General features: G+C 37.9%; 1 protein-coding gene across 3 annotated transcripts in view; it reads left to right on the top strand.

Annotated features, from left to right (window-relative positions):
• Window positions 1–25,970, top strand: part of CCSER2 (coiled-coil serine rich protein 2) — a 160,156-nt gene that overhangs the window by 10,570 nt on the left and 123,616 nt on the right. For all 3 annotated transcript variants that reach the window (XM_082855081.1, XM_082855082.1, XM_082855084.1), the window contains exon 2: window positions 24,105–25,560. In XM_082855081.1, coding sequence (XP_082711207.1) covers window positions 24,144–25,560 — 1,417 coding nt within the window. In that variant the 5' untranslated portion in view covers window positions 24,105–24,143. The remainder of the gene's footprint in view (window positions 1–24,104; window positions 25,561–25,970) is intronic.

Genomic DNA, 25,970 nt, shown 5'->3' with positions numbered 1-25,970 from the left:
TTATTTATTTATTTTTGGCTGCGTTGGGTCTTCGTTGCTGCAGGCGGGCTTTCTCTATGCTGCGTGTGGGCTTTCTGTAGTTGCGGCGAGTGGGGGCTACTCTTCGTTGCGGTGCGTGGGCTTCTTATTGCAGTGGCTTCTTTTGTTATGAAGCATGGGCTCTAGGTTTGTGGGCTCAGTAGTTGTGGCTCTCGGGCTCTAGAGCACGGGCTCAGTAGTTGTGGCGCGTGGGCTTAGTTGCTCTGCGGCATGTGGAATCTTCCCGGACCAGGGCTCGAACCCATGTCCCCTGCATTGGGGACATTTTTAACCACTCTGCCACCAGGGAAGCCCTATTGACCCAGTTTTGATTGACCTATTTGGTTGGGCTTTTACATCAATTTAATTTTTACAGAATATGCAAGTAAGCAATTCAGATAGCATTCTTAAAGATAGAGTCATACCCCCAAAGTGTCTTAGGAAATTGGTATTTTGTTAAATATTTGTTCTTATGAGCAAATAATAAGATTTGTTGATGATTTCATGATGTATCTCAAAATTCTCTTTTTTGTTTGAATATCTGAATGCAGTTTACCCTTGAACAACACAAGTTTGAACTGCATGGGTCCACTTATGTGTGGAATTTTTTCAAGAGTAGATACTATGGTACTACAGGATCTTAGCTGGTGAAATCTGTGATGCAGAGGGACCAAGTATAGGGAGGGCTTACTGTAAGTTGTACTTGGATTTTTGGCTGAATGGAGGGTTGGCACCCCTAATCCCTATGGGTTTTTTTTTTCCTTCTGTGGTTTCATTTTTTGCTGTTTGATATTTCTATTTGAATGTTGTCCTTAGACACGTCTCATCCTAAACATATTTTAAACTGATTCCCTAAACTTGATCTTAACTTCTCCATTAGTGTTTTCTGTATTACCGTCTTGTAGTCACTTAGGTTTCTCTGCAGTAACTTTAAGTCCCACTTCTATATTTTATCATTACTGAGTTCTATTGTAATTCAACAAAATTTTTGGCCTCTTCCTGTGTCCTGTTTTGTTAGTTCTAGTAATGAGAGGCCGAATAAGAGAGGGTCCCAGTCCACGAATGATTATGATGCAATGTGATGAGTATAATAATATGATTATTTTTAAAAATTTATTTTATTTATTTTGTTTCTGGCTGCGTTGGGTCTTCGTTGCTGTGTGCGGGCCTTCTCTAGTTGCGGCGAGCGGGGGCTACTCTTCGTTGCAGTGCACGGGCTTCTCATTGTGGTGGCTTCTCTTATTGCAGAGCACGGGCTCTAGGCGTGCAGGCTTCAGTAGTTGTGGCCAGTGGGCTCAGTAGTTGCGGCCAGCGGGCTCAGTAGTTGTGGCTCGTGGCCTCTAGAGTGCAGGCTCAGTAGCTGTGGCGCACGGGCTCAGCTGCTCTGCAGCATGTGGGATCTTCCCAGACCAGGGCTTGAACCCGTGTCCCCTGCATTGGCAGATGGACTCCCAACCACTCTGCCACCAGGGAAGCCCTATGATTATTATTATACTCCAGTCCACAGATGATTATGGTGCAATGTGATGAGTATAATAATATAGTAATAGTGGAATATCTAGGGCACACTGGGATTAGAGAATATCTCTCCTTCATGTATCTCTTAATTCTTACTTTGTCTACTGCCAACCTCTTTCAGGCCCTCATTACTATGTTTAGATAATTTTAAGACTGCTTAATAGCTTGTAACTCTCGTCATTCCAGTTCATCATGAATGTTGTCACCAGGGTAGTTGTTTCAAAAAGAAAAAAGAAAAGCTACTTGTCTTTCTTCTTCCTCACAGAATAAAAATCTAAAATAGAATAAAATCTTGAATGCAAAGTCTTTGGCCCAGACTTCCTGTCTTGTCTTCTGCTACATGAACTTTCCATTCCAGCAAAACTCTTCTACATTCTGTTCCAAATACACTTTGCCAAATACACTTTGCACTCTTCCTTTTTTGTTTCCTTCTCCCAACAGTGTTTTTATTACTTTTGCTTCCTCTACTTGTTGAAATTGTATTAACCTTGGACATAATTCCTAATTGTTAAATCCTGAGTGAACCATTTAGCTGATCGTGCCCATGTTCTTGACACCCTCTTTTTCTTGGCTTCCATGATATCACTCTCTCCTGTTTCTCTTTCTTACCTCTTCTTTCTCAGCTATCATTACTAACTCCTGTCCCTTAATGTTCATGTTTTCCAAGGTTTCAGCCTGACTTTTTTTTTCTTCATTGTTATGCTTTCTTGAACATATTATTTTTTGTTATCTCATATCTGTGTTCTTTTATCCACCCTAGTTTCTCTCTTGAGCATTACAGTCCTTAAGTTTGCTATTTAGAATGCCTACCTGATAGTTCAGCAGAAAACCTGAAATTTAAAACATCAAAAATTAGTACGTGGTCTTCTCCAGACTTATGTATTCACTTCATTTCCTGCCATGGTTAGTGATGCTGCCAGTCACTCAGTTACCCAAATTATAAACCTGAGAATCATCTTGACTTCTGTTCATTTTCCTTTGCCTGTCAAGTTCTGCTGATGGAGCTTTTCCTTCTCCATTCTCCTTACTGTTTCCTTCGGCCAGGCTCTAATATCCTGAGTAGACCATTGTAAAAAAAACCCTTTGAAAGTAATTCTTCTGCTTGGTCCTGGATATTCTACAGGAAATGCATGTTGGTTGTATCCAGTAGGAATGTCAAAGGCAAAATAATTTTGGATATGCCACCCTAGAATAGTGCTTGAACCATTAAAGGTCAATTTCCTAAATATCTCTGTTAGGTGATATTGTTAAGAAGTAGTTTATGCTTTTTACAAGAAATTTGCTTAAGAGTTAAGAATATGATTTGTAAGGATTAGTGGGGAAAAGCAAGAAAAGATATATGGATAAGTTCTAGAAGTGCTCTTATAGGACATTTTCTTAATGAGCTAGAAAAGAGATTAAAACTTTGAAAGTAACACTTGGTGCTTTGTGTCCAAATGCCAGTTAAAGAGCAATTAAGTATAAACCCTGCTTTCCACTTATACCAAACCACCCAAGGATCTGTGACCATACTACTATCTTTCAGGACTCCTTACCAGTCTTGGTACCATACTACCTCCTTGGCTCAAAATGCCCACTCACCCACCTTGGTCCACCATGGGAACTCTCTCTGAAGACTTCTTCCTTTCTTAGCTTAACCCTTAAGCAGGAAGATCTTGAGGCTGTGAATAGATGAAAATAGGAGCTTTAGCGTGGGGAATTGTAAGCTAATATATTTGAGTAGTACCTTGAAGAAATGCTGTTTAAACTCAGTTAATACCCAGAAGAGACTTCTGATATCATTGTTGCATGTTCCTGGAAGATGCAGGCCTAATATGCTGATGCTGCAGATGTGGTAACATAATCCCTGTACCTCTACATCATCTAATATGATTCATAAGCACAAGTTGTTTAGTATTGAATCGTCATTTTCTGATCCCAGATATAGTCATAGAAGAGCTGTTTAGTTTCTTGAATTTTGTCTTGGTTTGCTAACAGATTTTGTAAAATTTTGTAGAATTTATCTTGCTTGTTACATTTAAAGAAGTCCAATCTTGCAGAAGAAAGTATTTTTAAATTTGATCCTTTATATTCGGGATGATTTACCACATATTTCAAAATAATTGAATTTTACATGTTGTGAATGTTTTACAAAAGTATTAATGTATTTTTATTAGCCTTTGCTGTTGCTACATTGTTGATCTTTATTTACTTTTCTGATAAATGTAGAGTTTATGAGGCTGGCACTATATTCTCACCTGGAAATTACCTTGGAAAATCTATTTGAGCATTCTGTATTGTAGCATTTTGAAGTTTAGAGTGGGGTGTGTGTATCATTTTGGCTTATATTGTTCTGCCTAGGAACCTCCCTTGTGGGGGAGGTAAGAAAGAAAGGAAAAAGTCTTCAGAGAGAGTTCCCAAGGTGGACCAAGGTGGGTGAGTGGGCATTTTGAGCCAAGGGGGATAGTATGGTACCAAGACTGGTAAGGAGTCCTGAAAGATCATAGTATGGTCACATATCTTTGGGTGGTTTAATGTAAGTGGAAGGCAGGGTTTATTGGGTAGTTGTGGGAGAGAGCTGCTGCAAAGGAGTAAAAGCCAGATTTTGAAGGCTTTTGTAATCTTAGCTGCATTTTCTTACTGTGTGGCTATGGACAGATCATGTGATTTTTCCAAGTTTCGTTTTGCTTAAATCTGGAAAATAAGAATAATGAATATATCTACACTGTAGGATTGTTGTGAGATTTAAATGAGGTAATGTAGGTACCTGGCATACAACTTCTCAGCAGCTGTCACCTGCTGTTGTTAGTACTGTTTTAAGGTGTTTGTTCTTTGGAGGACCACTAAAGGATTTTAAATTGAAGAGTGACATCAGATATATGATTTTTCTTTTTCTTTTTTTGCGGTACGCGGGCCTCTCACCGCCGCGGCCTCTCCCACCGCGGAACACAGGCTTCTGACGCACAGGCCCAGCGGCCATGGCTCACGGGCCCAGACGCTCCGTGGCACGTGGGATCCCCCCGGACCGGGGCATGAACCCGCGTCCCCCGCATCAGCAGACAGACTCTCAACCACTGCGCCACCAGGGAAGCCCCAGATTTATGATTTTAAATATCAACTCTGGGAAAACTATAGGGATGAATTGAAGGGGAAGAAACTGAAGGTAGGGAATTAAGGAAATTTATGCTAGAATACTGGCTCTAGATGATAAGATTCTAGATTAAGAAATGAGGTAGTGTTGGAGAACACAGGACAGAGTTGAGAATTATTACAAATTGACATGTGCCTTGTATTCCACGAGTTGGAGAGATCTAAAGGAAACTAGGAGAATAGACAGCCATCATATAGACAGAGTACCTAGATGAGTAGGAAACATTGTATTCTCCTACTCATAATAAGAGAGTGCAGAAGAGGATGGTTAGAAGCAAGTACTTGCCATTGCCAAGGAACTAATGACTGAGCTGGGTTGCCTGCTGTTCCCCAGATGGGGCTGGAGGGTTTGGGCAACTCTGGATGAGTCCAGAGCAGTAACTTTGGGCAGCACATGGAGATTATATGCCAAGTGTCAGGAAGCTCTCATGAGTGGAGGAGAGAAGTGACGTAGACCACAAGTAGACCTTAAGCAGTACCAGGCATGAAATAGAGAAAGAGCTAGTTCCTAAGGGGTTGGAAGGACAAACTGACAGTGTTGTGATATATTTGGATTTTCTAAGTACTGAAAGAGGATCAAGCCCCACTAAGGACTAACCTAAGTTTTGTTAATTTTATAAGCCCAGAAGTATCCTTCAAGCATTTGGTATTTTAACGTTTGATAGTGAGACATTTTGCAGTATTACCATGTAGTCATTTTGGGTAAAGATGTATTTCTGCTTTATAGTTTTGTTTTTGAAGTACTTTATGTGTATTCTCGTTTAATCATATTGTGACTGGCAAGTTTAATTGTAGTATTTGAAAACTACCTTTCACAGTAAAATGATTAGTTTTTAATTTGTTTACTAAGTTGCTTATTCTTACCTAACATAATTTTACTTAAAGTTTCTTTCATAATAGAGAACAAAGTTGTGTCTAGAATATTATCATATGTATTTTCTTGTCACTGAAGCGTTCCTTGCGTTGTATTGACCAGTTGCCAGCATAGGTTAAATATAAATGTACTTTGATTTTAAGGTGTGGTTGATACCCAGGCCTCAGCCTTTAACTTTTTTTCAGTCATAGTTTATGAAATTATTTGTTATTGAAGTAGTTATGAAATTATTATTTGTGTTACTGAAGTAAACACGATTTGGGGATTGTGCATAGTGTTTTTAATATTTCAGTTCTTTATCAGCAACCCCTAGTTGCTGTGTCTCATTTGCTATGTAATTAGAGGAAGACTCTTTCTACATACTGCTATGTCCAAGGTAAAGAAAAAAACCAAAACACCTTTTTACTAGAATTGTAGTCATAACATATTTAGGTTCTTTAGTAACTTTTATTTCTTCCCTCAGCTTTTACTGAGTGTTTTTTCCTACATCTTTAAGAATTAAAAAAACCCAAATATGTTGTGGTCCTTGTTTTTTTTTTTTTTGGTACGCGGGCCTCTCACTGTCGTGGCCTCACGCGTTGCAGAGCACGGGCTCCGGACGCGCAGGCTCAGCGGCCATGGCTCACGGGCCCAGCCGCTCCGCAGCATGTGGGATCTTCCCGGACCGGGGCACGAACCCGCCTCCCCTTCATCGGCAGGCGGACTCTCAACCACTGCACCACCAGGGAAACCCCATGGTGCATTTCTTTTAGTGTAGTCTAAGATTGCCTGTGTGTGGCCTTATCACACTGTTAACCCTTTTGAGCTCATCAACTAAAATTGCTAAAGTTAAACTAAGGCCCCAAATTTATTTTCTTGAGATTTAAAAACATTTTGATTTTTCTGCAGTAATGTATCAGATTGCCTTAGAGACCTGAAATAGACTGAATGACTTGAGGGATTGTTTAGGGTATTCTTTCCTGTCTAAATTATTTCTTGAAGGTACCAAAACCTTAGACTGCTGGTATATTATTTGAATGTTTTCTACCAATACTACAATTCCTACTATCCTGAAATAGGTTACTATTTTAATATTTTCAATTAAAACTAATAATTAAGTGGTAATTATAACTAAAGTTTAGAAAGTTTTTTCTGAGAAGCTTACTTATATACTATAACTAGCATATTTAAAAGCAAACTTAAAAATAACTCCATACTTTGTTTTTACAGAGAAATGTCTTTAGAATTGAATTATAGTAATTTCCAAACTTAAAGATGTTTTATTTAATACTTGGAAAGCTATTTTCTCATAAAACCATTATTTTATGTTTGTCAACCCAAAATAATAGACAGTAACACCATTGGATGTTAGTAATTAAATCCAGAAAATAAAATTGATTGAAATTAGGCTTTTTAATTGATATGTGAAGAAAATCAAGTTTTATTAGATGAGTATTAAGGAGATAGGTGGACATTTAAAAAGAATGAGGGGCTTGAGAGCAGGATTTCTGTGTTACTGTTCTTTGTATCTAGTAATTTGTTGTAAATGGTTGTTGAGTGAATTCTGAAAGAATTTCTAGGTAAGAATTTCTAGAAATTTCTAGAATTTCTAGGTTTCTTTTCTGTGTTAGAAAAGCTGGCTCTGTGGTCAACAGAATCTGAATGGAAATTCTTTTAACTTCTCTGGACTCAATTTCTTATATGATTTGTAATTTCCCAATTCCAAAGTTCTGGTTTATTAAATTTAAAGTACACTGTATGACAGAGTGGCATTTTTAAGGATATAGAGATTGTTTATAGCACTTTTATTTATTATATCTAATTTTACTTTAAAATATTTTTCATGATAAGCCATTTTTAACTGTTTATCTAATTTTCAAGGTTTATCTGTCTTCCTCAGGCACGTTTTGTGATTTATAAGTGGAGTGAAAATAAACAGGATTTTTTTTTTTAAATTTATTTTTGGTTGTGTTGGGTCTTCGTTGCTGCACTCGGGCTTTCTCTAGTTGTGTCAAGTGGGGGCTACTCTTCATTGCGGTGCACAGGCTTCTCACTGCGGTGGCTTCTCGTTGCGGAGCATGGGCTCTAGGCAGTGCGGGCTTCAGTACTTGTGGCTCGTGGGCTCTAGAGAACAGGCTCAGTAGTTGTGGCGCACAGGCTTAGTTGCTCTGCGGCATGTGGGATCTTCCTGGACCAGGGCTCGAACCCGTGTCCCCTGCATTGGCAGGTGGATTCTTAACCACTGCGCCACCAGGGAAGTCCCAACAAGAGGATTTTTTGTTTTTTTTTCTCTGAAGTAGTAACTGGGCAAGAATTTGAAAAGACAGAAGGAGAGATGGATAAATATTTGGTTTTTAAGTTTGTGTATAAGACTGTGCTGTCCATTATGGTAGCCTCTAGCCATGTGTAGCTTTTAAATTTAAATGAGTTAAAAGTAAATAAAAATAAAAATTTATTTCCTTAGCTACTGTAGTCATATTCTAAGGCTCAAGAGCCACTTGTGGTTAGTGACTACTGTATAGGACAGGGCAGATATAGAACATTTCCGTTATTGTAGAAAATTTTATGGATAGTGCTAGAATAAGAGATGGTATGGAATGGGATTACTCATGAGAGTGGAGACAGACAAAATGGTGACTTGTGTGCACACATTCCTTTTAAGGCTAAAGAGACTAAATCTTGAAGGTGGGGTGAGGGAGAGGAGATGTGTGAACAGGGCCCCAAAGACATACAATTCTTTACACTGGCCATCAGGTGACAGTGTCTACTCAGGTCTGGGGAAAGGGGAAGAGTGAGGGGAGCAGTCCTAGGATGAGTGGCAGCCAGTGTGCAAAGTTTTTTTTTTATATATGGAAAAGTTTGTCAGTAGGGTCTTTACATTTTACAAGTTTCTTAGATGTTGCAATAAAATGTTTTATCCTTGTGTATTTTAAAACTTATAATCAGAACATTTTACATGCTGCACGCACATATATACACATAACTGAAACTAAAGTGTCAGGAAGTACTTTCACTATGCATGATGCCTTCTGATATTTTCTGTTCTATTCTTATTGCTGTATATGTAGCAAAGGTATTGATTCATTATTAAGTAGGGAAAAACTGCTTTTTTAAATAAGTAAACTGCTTTTTTAAAAATAAATCTAGTTTCCAAAATATAATATAAAAATGACTCAGTGAAATGTTGCAAAATTTTAAAAATCCAACTGAACATTATAACAACTGCTGAAGCTGTAACTGTCTTAGGTTCTACACTGGTTTTCCTTATATGAAACACAAAGGCAAAAATGTTTACATAAAATAATTACATTTTATAGTACTGTTTCAGGTTTGAAAAAACATTGCAGGCAAGTTTATTACTCTTAAGTCCACTGAATGTGACATGCCTCGTTTCTTTGGTCTGACAAGTATGACCATTACTACACACAAATGGAATCACTTACTTCACATGAAAAGACTGAGTCTGTCAACATTTTACTGTCTTTAATCTACCTTAATCTTTCATCGGTGGTTTGATAATAGAATTCCGATAAAGCCTTTTGAGGTTATCTGCAACTTCTGTCCTCCTTTGCTGGTATTTTCCCTCACAGTGGTCCATTCCAGTATTATTTTGTAATTCACCCCAAATAATATAATTATTTTTCACCTTCAGACAGTTTTGATTTTGATTTTTCAATTACATCAATCAGAATTTCTCCTTGCTGTTTTTTTTTTTTTTGCGGTACGCGGGCCTCTCACTGTCGTGGCCTCTCCCGTTGCGGAGCACAGGCTCCGGACACGCAGGCTCAGCGGCCATGGCTCACGGGCCTAGCCGCTCCGCGGCATGTGGGATCTTCCCGGACTGGGGCACGAACCCATGTCCCCTGCATCGGCAGGCGGACTCTCAACCACTGCGCCACCAGGGAAGCCCTCCTTGCTGTTTTTCTTCTTCAAACAATCAATGCCTACATTTATTTGTGTACTCTTCCAACATCTCTTTGCCTTCTATTTGTTCTCTAATAAGTTTTAGATTTCCCTGAACTTCACCTGCTACGTCTTTGCAAAAATGTCTTCCTTCATCTGTCGTCTTGTCTCACTAAAAATTTCCCAGCTGTCATTTTATAGCTTCGTTTTTCCTTATTTGTTCCATAACTTACTTTTAATGATGAAGCTGACAGTATCTCTCCTTTTACTTAGGATTTCTTTCCCAAACTGCTTTTAGAACTTCTGTCTGCATCATCTGAATCAGACGGTTCTACTTCCAGTGTTCTTATGTCATCTTCCTGTTTAGAGAATTGCTTTTCATTTTCCTTTTGTTGATTTCTTAGCTACCTCTAATTCCTTTAGGTGGTAAGAAGTATCTTTGACTCAGCGTACAAGAGACTTCCGTTTTTTTGGTTGCAATAGTTGTCTGATTTGCATTCCTTGTTCCATTTTCTTGGCTTTAGCTATGTTTGCATAAAGAGTTATTTTAAGATACAGTTCCTACCCACGTTATAATTCATTGTTAAAAAGTGAATTTTTTTCTTACTGTGATATTCTTTTTTTTTTTTTTTTTTTTTTTTTTTGCGGTATGCGGGCCTCTCACTGTTGTGGCCTCTCCCGTTGGGGAGCACAGGCTCCGGACATGCAGGCTCAGTGACCGTGACTCACGGGCCCAGCCGCTCCGCGGCATGTGGGATCTTCCCGGACCGGGGCACGAACCCGTGTCCCCTGCATCGGCAGGTGGACTCTCAACCACTGTGCCACCAGGGAAGCCCTCTTACTGTGATATTCTTGAAAAAAACTGCAATTTGTATATTATTTATTTTCAGTTCTTCAGAAGGCTCTAGTAACTGTTGTCTCCCCCTTGTGGCTACATTTTTTTCTCTTATTGGAGTTAAATTGAGCATCTTTTTCAGCTTTCTATTTTCAATCCCTGACCCTTTTCATCATATTCTTGTTTCCATGAAGTGTTGATTTCTTCAAAAAAATAGATTATTCTTTGGGTTTTTTTTCATTGAAATTGACTTTACTGTTACTTTGAATAATTCTTAAACATTTTCTCTTATCTATTCTATACAACTTTTACATTTAAAGAAGAAGAAACAGATTTTCTGATTTGTGCTCCATGAATAAGTTTTTGAATATTTTTCACTGTTAAATTTGATTGATTCCTTCCCCATCCATTACAAAACTAAACAAACACATCCGTTACATATGCTTTTCTTGTAGTTCACCCAGGATGTTGGCCATCTTGTCCAGCACTAGAGAAGGTATTGGGAAAAGAGTGGAGTAGTCCATTCTATTCTAGTCTTTTCATTTACAACAAAACTTGCTTGTCATAAACCAATACATTGATGTCATGATCAACAGTTTGAAAAACACAGTATATTGCATCTTAGCTTAGAGAAAATGGATAGGAGAGAGGCTATATAGGGTAATGGTTAAATTTGAATCCTGGCCCCACCACTTAGTAGCTGTGTGGTCTTGGGAAAACTACCTAACCCCTCTGTGTTTACTTTCTTCCTTTGTAAAATGATTACATTTACTTCATAAAGTAGTTGTGAAGGTTAATAAATATGAAACCCTTAGAACATTGCCTATCACATAGTAAGAGCTATAAGAGTGTTCGTTAGCTGCTATTGTTCCTGCTGTTACTACTACTACCACTACTATCACTACTCATCATATTGAGTGCTACTGACTTGGGTTCAGTAGTCTTGGTTCTTTATTATCTATGTGAACTGGGACAAGTTACTTAACCTCTGAAGAAAACTGAGTTTCTTCATCTCTGAAATGGGAATAAATGTACCTGTTGTGTGTTGTAATGAGGTTAAGATATGGTAATTCTTATAAACTGATCAGCACAGTGCCATACATATACTGTTCTTGATAAAAATTAATGTTTTTTTAATGTTTTTAATGTTTTTAATAAAAATGTTATCATTAAGACCCCTCACAGTCATGTTGTCCTCTTTTGTTTTCAGTAGGGACAATTAGGTTTTTCCACCCACCTGGTCCCATAGGAAGGAGATTTTTCTATCCAGGTCATTGGAAACACTGCAGAGCCTGCCTTCCACAGGTGTTCTGTCTCTTGGGATATTGCCCTGAGTCGGTCCCACAACATCATTCACTTGTATGCGCTGATGTCTGTTATGTGCCAGGCTCTGTGCTAGATGATGAGAATTTTAAAAATGAGTTTTTTAATTAAGCTATTGAGTAAATATTACAGACATTTTCATTACATTTATATTTTTGAAATTATTTGTATTGCCCACTGTCTCAATAATCTTGCTGGTTGAGTTTGCTCATAACATCTAATAAGACCTAGTCCCTGCTTTCTACAGCCCCGTTCAGCTGCAAGTACAATTCCCACATCCTGCAGGTTTAGCCAGTCCCGACTAAGGTGGGTGAGTAGAGCCTGCAGTAGTGTCCAGTGTTCCCAGGGCTAGAGCCCTGAGCAATGTGCCTGTCAAGCTACCACCTTCTTCGTGACTCAGCTGTAAATCAGAATGTCTGCCTTGTTTTCCTGTCTAGCATTCCAGGCCTCATCATGGGACTGGAAGCCCATCCTCATCTTATATCCTGTGGTATCTTGCTGTAGCTATTCTTCCCACCATTTTCTTATTTTTAATCTGCTGTTTTAGCTCTTTCTCTGCATCTTAGAAAAGAGAGCACAAAATTAGAAAAAACCAAAACTACTGCCTTTATTTCCTCTCAGGTTACTGCCTTTTTCTTTCTAGTCTTTGAAAGAATGGGTTAACGTTTCCTGACTCTATTTCTTTACCTTATTTTTACTCTTGAACGCTGTAGTTTTCTGTGCCTCATCTTGTCTCCTGAAACTCCTCTGGCAAAGGTGACCAAATTTGCAAACTACCAAGGGTGATCATTCCTTTCAGTCTTTAGTTTTTCTTTGCTTATCTGTGGAATTTGACACTACTGCCTATTATTTTCAAATTCTCTTCCAGTTCTTTTCTTTCCTTTTTGATTGTGCATTCTCAGCCGCCTTTGTTGCTTTTTTCCCCTTCTGTCCATTCCTTAAATGTTCGTGATCCCCTGGATCTCCTTAGCCTTTCTTTCCTTTTTCTACGTCTTCCCCAGATGACCTCACCTGTTTCTGGTGGAACATTTGACTGTTTTCTTTGTATTGACAGTTCCCAAATCATCTCCCATTCAGATCTTGCCCTTGCATTTCAAACTTCTTTACATGGCTTGTAAACATCCCCACCTGCACCCTCTGTAGGTACCTCAAAGTTACCTCAAAGTCAGCTTGACATGCTAAGTTTACGATCTCTTTCCCTAGACATAATGTTTGCCCTCAATTAAAGGCACCACCCTCTGTCCAGTCAGGCCTGGAATCATGAACCCTTTCTCCTCTCTACATCAAATTAGCCAATCAGTTATCCATTTCCATCTCTTACACCTAATCAGTCAGTCAATTATTCATCCATTTATTCATTAAATATTGTGCTCTCATTTTGTGTCCACTGTTATGATCAAATTCTCAAGATTCAGTATTGCTAATATCTTTTGTATTTGTATCTTTTCTCTAACCTTTTTGCTACAACCCTTGCCATCATTTTCATGTTAAAACCTCTTAACCTATCTACCTTTCTTCCTTTGGTCCATCCTTCATACTGAAATCAGAGTCAGTTTTCAAAATTCAGGTCAGGTCATTGTTTTCTGACTTAAAACCCTTTGGCTTCCTTACTGCCTGTAGTAAAGTTCAAATTTCTTAGTATGGCATTTAAGGCCTTTCGCAGGCTGTATTTTTTCCATTGAACTTCTCTCGTTTCCTGCAGCATTTCTTTGAACCCTGTTCACTACCCTTATTTAATTAATAACAGTTTCCTGAATGTGCCATGCTGGTTCTGTGCTTTTGTTTATACTCTTTACTTAGGCTGTATTGTTTCTCACATTTTCTTTATTATTATATTATTATTTACTATTTATCATTTGGACCCAACTCAAGCATTGGCTTCCTCTATGAAGCTATTTATGAAATCCCCTTCTCCCATTAAGTACTTTCTTTTTTGTACCCTCATGTACTATCCCATATACTCTCCTATAGCAATTATAGCACTTCATTGCCCTTTTCTTGTCTATATGTCTTTTTCTTTGTATTGGAGTGTCTGTTGTATCCACATCCTCTAGCATAGAGCCTGATTTGTAATAAATCTTTTAATAAATGTCTTCAAAAAGGCTTTCAATACATGTTTGATGACTGAATTAATGTATTCTAAGTCATGACCATGATGAAAACATTCCTTCCTTTGCCAGATCATAAGCTTCTCCTGGCAGGCATTATATCCTACCTTGTTTATTTTTTAGGATCTTGTCTCATAGATGCTTAATAAAAAAGTGTTATAGTAATCTGAGGTGGAGGTATGCAGTGAATTAAGTGGGGCTTCCCTGCAGAGGAAGAAGTTGAATTGTGATAGGCCTAAGCACAATAAGATTGCTCTTATATTCAGTGGTCCTTATGCCTTACATCATGATCAACTTATAGATGCAAATATTGTACCTAACTTTAATCACTCTGATTTTTACAAAATCAGTAAGATTCTCAGTGCCAATACCTCTGGGGACTGATTAAATGCTGTTAACTAGTTTAAGGATGTTTACTTTTTAAAAATGTTAAAATATGAGTATCCTAGTTCAATTAAAAGTTGCAGAGTAATTATCTAAAATACTTTGTAATTAAATCACACAAAGAACATATAAAGAGCACAATCAGACCGAGATTGTGTCATGTCCCATTTCTTTTGTAATTTTCTTTTTTAAGAATGGAGACTTTAAAAAAAATTAATTAATTAATTAACTTATTTTTGCTGTGTTGGGTCTTCGTTTCTGTGGGAGGGCTTTCTCTAATTGTGGCAAGCGGGGGCCACTCTTCATCACGATGCGCAGGCCTCTCACTATCGCGGCCTCTCCTGTTGCGGAGCATAGGCTCCAGACGCGCAGGCTCAGTAGTTGTGGCTCACGGGCCCAGTTGCTCTGCAGCATGTGGGATCTTCCCAGACCAGGGCTCGAACCCGTGTCCCCTGCATTAGCAGGAAGATTCTCAACCACTGCGCCACCAGGGAAGCCCCTGTAATTTATTTTTTTTAAATAATGTTTTATGCCAAATGTTGTAGGTTTCTTGGAAAAAACTTAAAGAGTTAGGTGCCATGGGTATGAATAGGGAATGAGATTCCAAATTAGAATAAATTCTTAAGCAAGAAAGTTACCAGGGAGGAGACTGGCTTTTTCATTGGGTTTAATAACCCAGTGTGGTTTGTGGAGGGGTGGGAAAAAAATCAGTATCATGAATTTGGGTACCTGTTTTACCTAGGAAAATAGGAGTTTATAAACAGAAGCTTGTACTTGTGTCAGGCTGTGTTATGCTTTATACATATAAATGCTTTTATTGCTTTTTAAAAAATTTATTTATTTTTGGCTGCATTGGGTCTTCGTTGCTGCATGTGGGTTTTCTCTAGTTGCGGCGAGCGGGGGCTACTCTTCGTTGTGGTGCGTGGGCTTCTCATTGCGGTGGCTTTTCTTGTTGCAGAGCACGGGCTCTAGGCACGCGGGCTCAGTAGTTGTAGCTCATGGGCTCTAGAGTGCAGGCTCAGTAGTTGTGGGGTATGGGCTTAGTTGCTCTGTGGCATGTGGGATCTTCCCGGACCAGGGCTCGAACCTGTGTCCCCTGCATTGGCAGGCGGATTCTCAACCACTGCGCCATCGGGGAAGCCCTAAATGCTTATATTGTTGATTAGAGGTAAAACTAACAAAATTCTCAGAAAATCACTGTTAAGGGATATGCTTTTCTTGCTTTCAACCTGCATTTATAAAATGCCAATTATGTGCGAGCCTATGTCCTAGGGCCACAGTGAGGAAACAGAAGAGTGAAAGGCATAGTTTGTATTCTCAAAGAACTTGGTTTCCAGTGAAGGGAACATAAACCTGGAGTGGTCTGAGGAACCCTTCTTGGCTTGTTGACAAGAAATAGGAGTACACATTCATTTGAATGCCCTACGCAGTTATTGAGTTTTACCTGAACTAAATAAATTTGGAGAGAGAGCTTTTGTGGTTGGCCAGGGGAGCTTCCAGTTCTTCTTTAGCTGCTAGTATTCTCTTTGTTCCTTAAATTAAAGTTTCAGGAAGTAATATACTTTGAATCTGCATTTAATAACATCATTTAATGTTCCCAAACCACAAATTCATTTTGAGACTTCCACAAGTTGCTTTGATCCCCATCTGCCTGAGTAAAAAATTGTAGCTAGAGGACAAAAAGGTCAGCTTGATTTAAAAAAAAAAAAAAAAAAAATGGGGTTTTGGGTTGAGCTCGGTGTACACTCTTTAAAACCGTGAAGAATCTGGAATGAAGTTGTATTGTTTTAAACCTTTACTTTTGAAGGTGTTATTTTTACTTATTTAATTGCTATAATCAAGGCTTTGAATCAACTTGACATAGATGACAGCCAGAAAAAACATGGGAGAAGAAGATATGAGGGAAATGGTTGGGTAACACAAGGTAAAAAAAAAAAATTTTTTTTTTTTAAATTAACTGTAGTTATCTGAATGAGAAAGCAAGTTTCAAGAAGTGACTGGTAGGGGCATGTAGTCATCAGCATTGTTGTTCAGTTAACTGCTCTTGGACTCAGTAGTGAATTTATGCCTATGTAAAATCCCTAAAATGTATGCATTTCATACCTTCTAAAAAGCTATTTGAAAAACTAAAAAAAAGAATATGAGTGGGTGGTTCCTCAGATGATAAGGTAATTGATATGAAAGAAATTTGAAAAAGAGAAAGCTCTTACTTGTTCTTTTGCAAAAACTTCTTTAATCAATACCTAGGTTCTTTGCAGTCTTCATGCTTCTCCTCTAACCTTAGCTATCCAGTTCCTTCCTTCACTGTTGTCCCTAGCTATCAGTAAACTTCTCAGAATATTTTATTCCTTTGTCAGGAAGGCAGTCTGCCTGGATCCTGGAATCAGGTAGAGTTGAACCTGAATTCTCTTAAGTAATTTATGAACTTGTGACTTTGGGCAAGTGTTTTAGCCTTTCTGAATCTTGGTTTCTCTGTTTAAAATAGAATGAAATCTACCACCTTATAATATTAGGAAGATTAAACAATTAACAGGGACAAAGTGGTAAGGATGTTACCTGTTATATAAGTACTCAGTAATATTTGCTCCTTCTTTTACCTTCTTATCCAATTGTGGATTCCTTTTAAAAGCAAAAAACTTTGATTTGTAATTTAAAAAAAAAAGAATTTATAAGTAGTTTTGAAAATTCTTTCATATGTGAACTACCATACTTTAAATGTGCTATACTTAAAAAAATTATTCTTACAGGAAGTAACTCAAAATCTCAGATATTTCCAGGCCCTGTACCAGGTATTATTCTTAGTTCAGCATTAAACTAAAGCTCACAGACAATGTTAAAGTATTTCAGAGAAGATTATATCATTAGATGATGTAGTCAACATGTACTTTTTCAGACTTATGACGGTATTTTTTTTTTTTTTTTCGGTACGCGGGCTTCTCACTGTTGTGGCCTCTCCCGTTGTGGAGCACAGGCTCCAGACGCGCAGGCTCAGCGGCCATGGCTCACGGGCCCAGCCGCTCCGCGGCATGTGGGATCCTCCCCGACCAGGGCACGAACCCGTTTCCCCTGCGTCGGCAGGCAGACTCTGAACCACTGCGCCACCAGGGAAGCCCATGACTGCATTTTTTAATTGCTTAACCGACTGCATATCAGGTAAAGTGTAGCAAAGACAGCACAACTACTAAAATGAAGCAGATTCACAATGTCTGTTTTATTTCACTTCAGAGTTACAAGTAAGTATAGGAGAAAGTTTCATGAATATTTAAAGACAGAAGGTAGCTCATCAACAAATGAAGTGACAATATTCATAACATAAGCAAATATGGAAACTTTATAGAGTTGAGCTCTCAGATTAGCTTAGTTTTAAGACCACAGTCCAAGATGATTGATAACAATTATGTTGCAGTTATTTGTGCATTTAGAAATCAGTAAATAATCTTGATAGGAAATAGTACATTCAGGTTCTAATCTTTTTTCTCCCCTGCCACGTGATAGTACCCTAAACATTTTGTAGTAACAGTGTGTCTTTCTTGTGTGCTTATCTTGTGCCTCTAAGTTATTAATACTTAAGATGTTCTTGGGGGATAACATATATTACCCTCATTTCAGACAGTCAAGTAGAAGCATAGAGAAGTGAAAGAATAGAGTGTTCTGTTCTCAGTCTACTTGTGACTGGCAGGGAAATGTTAAGGCCTTTCTCTGACTCACAGATGACTCACCAGAGGACAGAATCTTTAATGTGTGTTATTTAATGATTTGCAGAATGACCCTTATATCTAATATCATTACCAGTTTTCTTATGGTCACCCTGAAAGTATTTGTAGGTGTGGAGTATGTTTTGTGGTAAAGGTCATTATCAGAAAATGAGGATGGCAGTCATCCAGCATGGATATGCTGTCCCTTTTCCTGCTCATGGCAGATATCGCTGTTTGATCAAGATTCTTTACTGCAGAGTCTAGATTTCACCTCAGAGTCCTCAAGGTATTGCTCAAGGCCGCTACTACCAATCAGTCACAGGCCCACAAAATGAAATTACTTTTCAGTCTTGGATTACTATTTATTAAATTAATTTGCACTAAGATTATGAGTTTACTTAAAAGTTGACGATCTGTCATATTTGTGATCCTATAGCAGGCACAGTTTATGTTTTCATACTTTCTTATGGGTCAAATAAACATGCACACAATTATAAGACAGACTCAGCTCTATTATTGGTGTGAAGGGAATAGAGAAGGATGCAAAATTAATTTTAACTGGAAAGGTTTGTGAGTGTAATGATTTTGGACTTGGAGGGTAGGATCTTCAAGGTGGTCTTTACAACTTTAGCAAAGGCATAGAAGGTACAAAATATAGGATGGATTTGGGAGAATGATAGACAATGTATCTTGGCTAGAATGTACAGTACTGCAGTGATAGGGTAGAAGCAAATAGAGAAGCTTGATCTCTGTACAGTGGGTTTTGGATTTTATTTTGTTGTTCCTGGGCCACACGTGGTTTTTAATCTATAGAATGACATGATCAGATCTGTGCTTTGAGAGAATAACTGTTTTGACAGTTTGAATAGAAATGGAGTCGGAATCTTGATAACGTAGGAAGGCTTTTTAGTAATGCAGAAAGAGATGAGGGTAAGAACTAGAATTGTGGAATGGATATGGTGAATTTAGAATAAAATTTTAAAGATAAAATTGATAAGTGAAACAATAAATTGAGGTTGAAGTCTGGAGAAATTGAAATAGTAATTTATGAAAAAATAATGTCTGTTGACTAAAAAAATCCTCTTTTTGTGTTTTATCCAAACTTCTATTTTTATGTCTTTTAAGTATATTTTCTGTAATATTAAACTTAATTTTAAATAATTTTTTTGGTAAGATTAAACTGTTTAAGAGTCTTGTTTCATACTGAATAAATTTTTTTAATTTTTTAAATGCAGTTTTTTAGTTAACATGTTTTAAATGACAAAAATATGGGCATATTTAAAGTATTTAAGCAATAACGATGTAAAGGTGAAAAGAAGACTTCTTTTCACTTAATTCTCACTTCCCTAATGGTAATCAGTATTAACAGTTTGTGTGTTTAAATATATAGGTGCACGCACATCTCTATGTTATATCCTCTGTCTGTCTGTCTATTTATCTATCTATCTGGCATGTTACTTTTATAAAAATGGGATCTAGTGTACAATTTCTCAAAGTAGCAAAAACGAACATGTTCATTTACATGTCCCAAAGAGAGTCTTTCTGTAGCACACAATAACAAGAAGCAAAAGCACATAAACTTGAAATTATGCTTAGTAACCAAAATTTTAATATTCTTACTTAGAAATGATCTAGCAAGCCAGTGATTATCCACTAATTAATTCAGTTTAATATTAGTCTAAGCTTTTGTTACCTTAAAGTTCTTGGAAATTATTTGTAAGCTGACATACTATAAAACATAATTACTGTTGAAATGAAAAGTTTGTCAGAATAGTCATTCAATTTAAATACAGTTTTACATTTTCATAGTCTTAAACACTGTGTGTGAGTAATACTGGCTTATTTGATCAGTAAGCCTGTATATGTTTTAGAAAGTTACTCTAATGGAATAAAGATGTATGCTTGTATTATACTTAACATTGATTTTAAAAAGCAGAAGATAAACCTATTTTATTAAACTATTTTTGTTTGCCATTTACCTTAATTATATGAACTTAGTTCTTAAAACCTTTCTGAATTAATTTCTGTAAGAATAATTTAAAAATATATAACACATTTAAAATATTAGAAGATCAATTTGCTTATTTTCTGGGAATTTTGGTAATATTCAATTTATAAAAATAGTGCATATTTATCTCTATAAGCCAGTCGAAACAGAGCTGCTTTAAGAGACTTTATAGGGCTTCCCTGGTGGCGCAGTGGTTGAGAGTCCACCTGCCGATGCAGGGGACACGGGTTCGTGCCCCGGTCCGGGAAGATCCCACATGCCGCGGAGCGGCTGGGCCCGTGAGCCATGGCCGCATCCGGACAGGCTCCGTAATGGGAGAGGCCACAACAGTGAGAGGCCCGCAAAAAAAAAAAAAAAAAAAAAAGATAGGTAAACAAAAGAGATAAGTGAACAGGTGACTAATGAATCAGATTCTTCTTTTTCTCTCACCCAACACAGATCTGTATAAACCATTAATTTGTTTACAGAGATCACTGAATGACAGTCCATAAAATCAAATTCTGAATCATTGTTATCACCAACAGAGAATAACTTATTGACCATAAATAAACTAAAAACAAAAACAAAATTAGAAGAGAGGAAAGTTAAAATAGAAAGCACAGTTAACAAAGTTCTATTGCTGTTCTTAGTTCACCTCTGCGAGACAAGAAATGTCTGGGCTTGAGCTGCCTGTGAGGTGTATGTACTATTTTGGCAAAGAAGTTACCTAGCTCTGTCAGGTGAATCCACTGGGTATCTTGGTGGAATTTCCAAAACTACTAAGGATAAATTTTAGAAAAGAATTAAATCATGACTCTTATTCAGATATCAAATGGACATGTTAAAGGTTTTATTTATCTAATCATTAATGAGGGAGTCAGAGATATGTTATAGCTGGCTCAAGGGAGAATGCAAAGGACACGTACATTTATAGATCAGGAATATTGAAGTGAATTTGCAAAGCTGGCTTCTTCCATCATGGTGGAGAGAAGTCAACTGAAATGGGCAGAATTTATTTGCATGTCTGTAGACAAGAATTGTGTGCTTTACCATTAGTTTTCTATATGTTAACCTCTATCTTTACAGAGTGGTAAAATAGTCCAATGACAATTCCTGTAGGATTAAATTATCCCTAGAAGCTGCAGCATTTCATCAGAAGGATCTTTTTTGCTTATTCAAAAGTCTTAAAATTTTCTTTACAAAATGATTTTTTTCAATCTGCATTCCCAGAGAATTATTTCTTTATCCTTGACGTTTTATTAATTTAATTTAGATATGTATTTGGATCTGTGGTTTATTGTATTTTTCCTTTCCTTTTGTAGATTTTCTTTACCTTTATTTTAGGACTATTTTCTATCATGTCTACCTGCTTTTTCTCTTCTATTTGTTTAGTTATTCTACTTCAGGGATACTAAGTATCTTTCTGTTTAGTCTCTGTCCTACTTATTCTATCTGATTGCCTTGGTATCTCTGTCTGTTTTTCTCCTCAGTACTTAGGAGATTTTTCTTATGATTTTTCTTCTTGCCATTAGTTTGATTTTCAGTGTTTGGTTCTTTTTCTTGCTTTTTTTTCAAATTCATTTTTCTTAATTGATTTTCTTAGCTCCATAACTTTTCTTTTCAACTTACCTGTTTTGTCTTTTCATCTTTGAGCTTTTGATTTATTAAATGTATGTGCTTGTTAGGTTGTTTTCTGTTACAAAGAACTCATTGGGGATTTCCTTATTTTCCTGTGTTATGTTTGCTTTCAGACTAGGTTCTTTTTTTCTTTCCTCTTCTTTCCACCCTCTTATTTATACAGTTGCATGGCCTTTTCTTTATATCTTGCTAGGTAAATACTTGGATAGTGAAGTCAAGACTTTGTATCTGCCCTGATATAACATGGGTGAGTTCTCCTTGATGCCATCCTCATCTTAGCTGTGACTTTGTCTCCTCCTTTTACTGTACCCCCTCAATACATCTTTTGAGCAGTGTGTTTTATTCTCTGTCTGCTTCTCTGTAGTTGAAGAATATAAGGTGGTGGTGGGGGGAGAGTTCTTCTGGGGCTCCAGGCTCTCCTGTCTCCTTAGATTTTGTTAAGTGTCCTGTACTGGCCTTATTCCATCCTGCCGAGGGTGTAGTACATTTCTAGGGGCTTCAGACCCTTTCCTTAACTCAGAAGAATGCCTTGGAAGTCAACAGATTCTGGTGGCCACTCTGCCTGTCTCAGCTTAGGTTTTAAAGCTTCTGTGCTGAAGATGTTCTCCTGGACTTTTCTAGGGCATGCCAAAGCAGGTCTTTATATCCAAACCGGAGGATATTTATTAAAATATTAAAATATTTATATATTAAAATTTTCAAGTTTTATGAACTCACCAATTTTTCTCATTATTGCTTCTAGGCAGTGTAATCAGGCTAGGAGCCAGATCACACTGTGCAGAATCTTTTTCTGGCCACTACTTTTTAAAGTTTAGAGATGTTTAGTTTAAGCATTTTCTTGTTCGACTGTAGCTGGTGGATTTTTGGCTGAAAAATGAAACACACACGTATGTATAGTCTGTATCTTTTTAAAAAATTAATTAATTTTATTTATTTATTTTTGGCTGCTTTGGGGTCTGCACGCGGTCTTTCACTAGTTGTGGCGAGCGGGGGCTACTCTTTGTTTCGGTGCGCGGGCTTCTCATTGTGGTGGCTTCTCTTGTTGAGGAGCACGGGGCTCTAGGCACGGGGCTTCTGTAGTTGTGGCTCGCGGGCTCTAGAGCGCAGGCTCAGCAGTTGTGGTGCATGGGCTTCACCCCTCTGTGGCTCGTGGGAACTTCCCGGACCAAGGCTTGAACCCTTGTCCCCTGCGTCGGCAGGCAGATTCCCAACCACTGTGCCACCAGGGTAGCCCTAGTCTGTCTCTTTTTTTGTGTGTGTGCGATACGCGGGCCTCTCACTGTTGTGGCCTCTCCTGTTGCGGAGCACAGGCTCTGGACGCGCAGGCTCAGCAGCCATGGCTCACGGGCCCAGCTGCTCCGTGGCATGTGGGATCTTCCCAGACCAGGGCACGAACCCATGTCCCCTGCATCGGCAGGTGGACTCTCAACCACTGCACCACCAGGGAAGCCCGTGTTACAACATTTTTATATAACCACAGTGAACATATAGTGACCATATTATATTTTTGTTAATGTTAGGGCATTTTAATATTTTTATCTCATTTTTGTAATGTCATCAGATGACATAATTTATTAAAGTTACTCACATAGAGGACACTTTATTTTTATGCTCTTTTGTGTTCATTGAACCTTTTTGTTGTTGTTTATTACCTTTAAAATAATTTGAGGGACTTCCCTGGTGGTACAATGGATAAGACTTCACGCTCCCTATGCAGGGGTCCTGGGTTCGATCCCTGGTCAGGGAACTAGATCCCGCATGCATGCTGCAGCTAAGAGTTCGCATGCCACAACTAAGGAGCCTGCCTGCTGCAACTTAAGACCTGGTGCAACCAAATAAATAAATATTAAAGAAAAAAAATTTGAGAGGTTGAGATTAATGGACTAATCGATGTTATTAACTCATTATACTTCTCACCCTGACACTAACTGTAATGTATGTTTATATTACTGGATAGAAATTCTTTTGAGATATTTGCTTAAAATGACAGCTGACATTTCAGCCCTTGATGCCAGAAGAATTTTTTTGGTGCTGTTGGATTCTTTATCTACATCCTTCTCGTAACTTTAATAATGAAAGTTTTAAATTGCATTCCAGTTTTTATAAGATCAAGTGCACTTAAAAAAAAAAACCAGGGCTTCCCTGGTGGCGCAGTGGTTGAGAGTCCGCCTGCCGATGCAGGGGACACAGGTTCGTGCCGCGGTCCGGGAAGATCCCACATGCCGCGGAGCGGCTAGGTCCGTGAGCCATGGCCGCTGAGCCTGCGCGTCTGGAGCCTGTGCTCCACAACGGGAGAGGCCACAACAGTGAGAGGCCCGCGAACCCCCCCCCAAAAAAAAACCAAAGTCACGTTTTTATTTTTGAAGGAAATAATATTACCCAAAATGGAAAAAATAATTTGGATTGGAAATTGGAAGATGTGCTGTAGAAGTGTTATTTTTTAATACAAATTTGATAGTCTAATTTTATTATTTCTGGATTTTGCTATCATCATCCATAGCCCAAGTTAATAAAAGGGTTTACAAAAATGTTTATTTTCTTCTAACATGAAGTTATTAATTAGTGTAATCAGTATTTATTAAGAGTTCTGTAGGAATTATGAGTAACTTTTGGTTTTTGCTGCATTTATTTAAGAATATGCATTCATATTATGTAATAATCCATGTAATTATCCTTATTTAGAAATGTTTAATCTGCTTTTTTGTCTCCTCAGATTTTGTCAAATTTTAAGAACAAATGCACCATATAGCTCATGGAAGAAAAAACACAAATCAAGACTTTTTTGGGTTCCAAGTTGCCAAAGTATGGAACAAAACCTATAAGAAGTACACTGCAGCCAATGCCAAATGGAAAACCTGTTAATTTATTGGGAACTTCCAAGAGTAGCAATGCCAAAAGTTACATCAAAAATAATGGCTCTGATTGTTCATTGTCCCATTCATTTAATTGGAGAACGGCAAATAAATACCAGTTTAGTGCACAAAGTCCTGAAGAGCCTAACGGTACTCAGAGTTCACATGATAAAGAAATTGATCCTGAAAAACATGCACCTGCTCAAGGAATGTTTGATAAAAATGGGATGAAGGGAGGTTTGAAAAGTATTTCTTTACTCACATCAAAGTTAGCAAAGACATCTACTATGTTTGTGTCATCTGCAGAAGAGTTAAACCAAAAGTCTTTGTCTGGACCGTCTAATTTGGGTAAATTCACCAAAGGCACATTATTAGGAAGGACTTCATATGCTTCAGTCAGTGCTCCAAAGTCGCAGTTGAATGGATTTTATGGAAACCGATCAGCTGGTAGCATCCAAAGGCCTAGAGCAAACTCCTGTGCCACCAGAAGCAGTTCTGGAGAAAGCTTAGCACAATCCCTAGATAATATTAAATCTCTTGCTTGTGAAAAAATGGTTAGGTCACAGAGTTTTTCACATTCCATTCAGAATTCATTCCTTCCACCTTCATCTATAACCAGATCACATTCCTTCAATAGAGCTGCAGATCTTACAAAGCCTTATCAGAATCAACAGCTACCCATTAGAGTGCCTCTGAGGTCAAGTATGCTAGCAAGAAATTCTCGGCAGTCAGAAGTACTCAATGGGAATGAACATTTAAGGTATGGATTTAATAGGCCTTATGCTGCTGGTGGAAAGAAGTTGGCTTTACCAAATGGCCCGGGTGTAACTTCCACTTTGGGTTATAGGATGGTTCATCCCTCTCTACTGAAATCTGGCCGATCTCCATTTTCTGGGACTATCACAGTTGATGGTAATAAAAATTCACCGGCTGACACATGTATAGAGGAAGATGCTGCACTTGTGGCTAAGGACAGAGCTAAGGATAAGGACCAAGAACTAATTGAAAATGATAGTTATATAACAGAAAATGACCAGACCATGAAACATGATACTAAAATTAGATACCTGGGTGATGATGTGGATGACATTTCATTGTCTTCTCTGTCATCTTCTGATAAGAATGATTTAAGTGAAGACTTCAGTGATGATTTTATAGATATAGAAGATTCCAACAGAACTAGAGTAACTCCAGAGGAAATTTCTCTCAAAGAAGAAAAGTGTGAAAATGAACCACCAAAGGATATATTTGATTCCCCCAAGGAAAATGAAAAATCCTTCAGTAAAACTGATGAGTGGATAGATATAAGTGTCTCTGGTAAATATTAATGTCCTTAAATTTTTTTTGCTTTCTCCTAGATAATAGAACTGAATTTCCACTTAGGATTATCTTCTGATTAATACCAGGATACTAACAATTTCATGGAAGGATGGATCTAGACAAAATTGGAATGGGGCAACATTTACCTTCCTTGTGACTTTTGTCCCTTGTTCTATTTTTCATGCTAAAACAACATCCATAAAAATATTCATTCCCTTATGGTATTTTACCTTTGCTCTTCTTTGTCACACGCAGGCTTATTCCTGCTTGCTTCAAAATTATTTTTTTTCCCTGCTTCCTCCAATCAGTGGCAGCCTGTTTTAAACCATCTCTTCCTTTAGGGTAGTAGATCACTACTATTTGTTAAGAGTAAAGCTGTACCAAAGGGTAAATGGACTAATATAGGT

This window comes from Leucopleurus acutus (assembly GCF_964270905.1).
Source record: "Leucopleurus acutus genome assembly, chromosome: 14".
Lineage (NCBI taxonomy): Eukaryota > Metazoa > Chordata > Mammalia > Artiodactyla > Delphinidae > Leucopleurus > Leucopleurus acutus.
The sequence above is the reverse complement of the archived record's forward strand: the minus strand, read 5'-3'. Positions and strand labels throughout refer to the sequence as shown.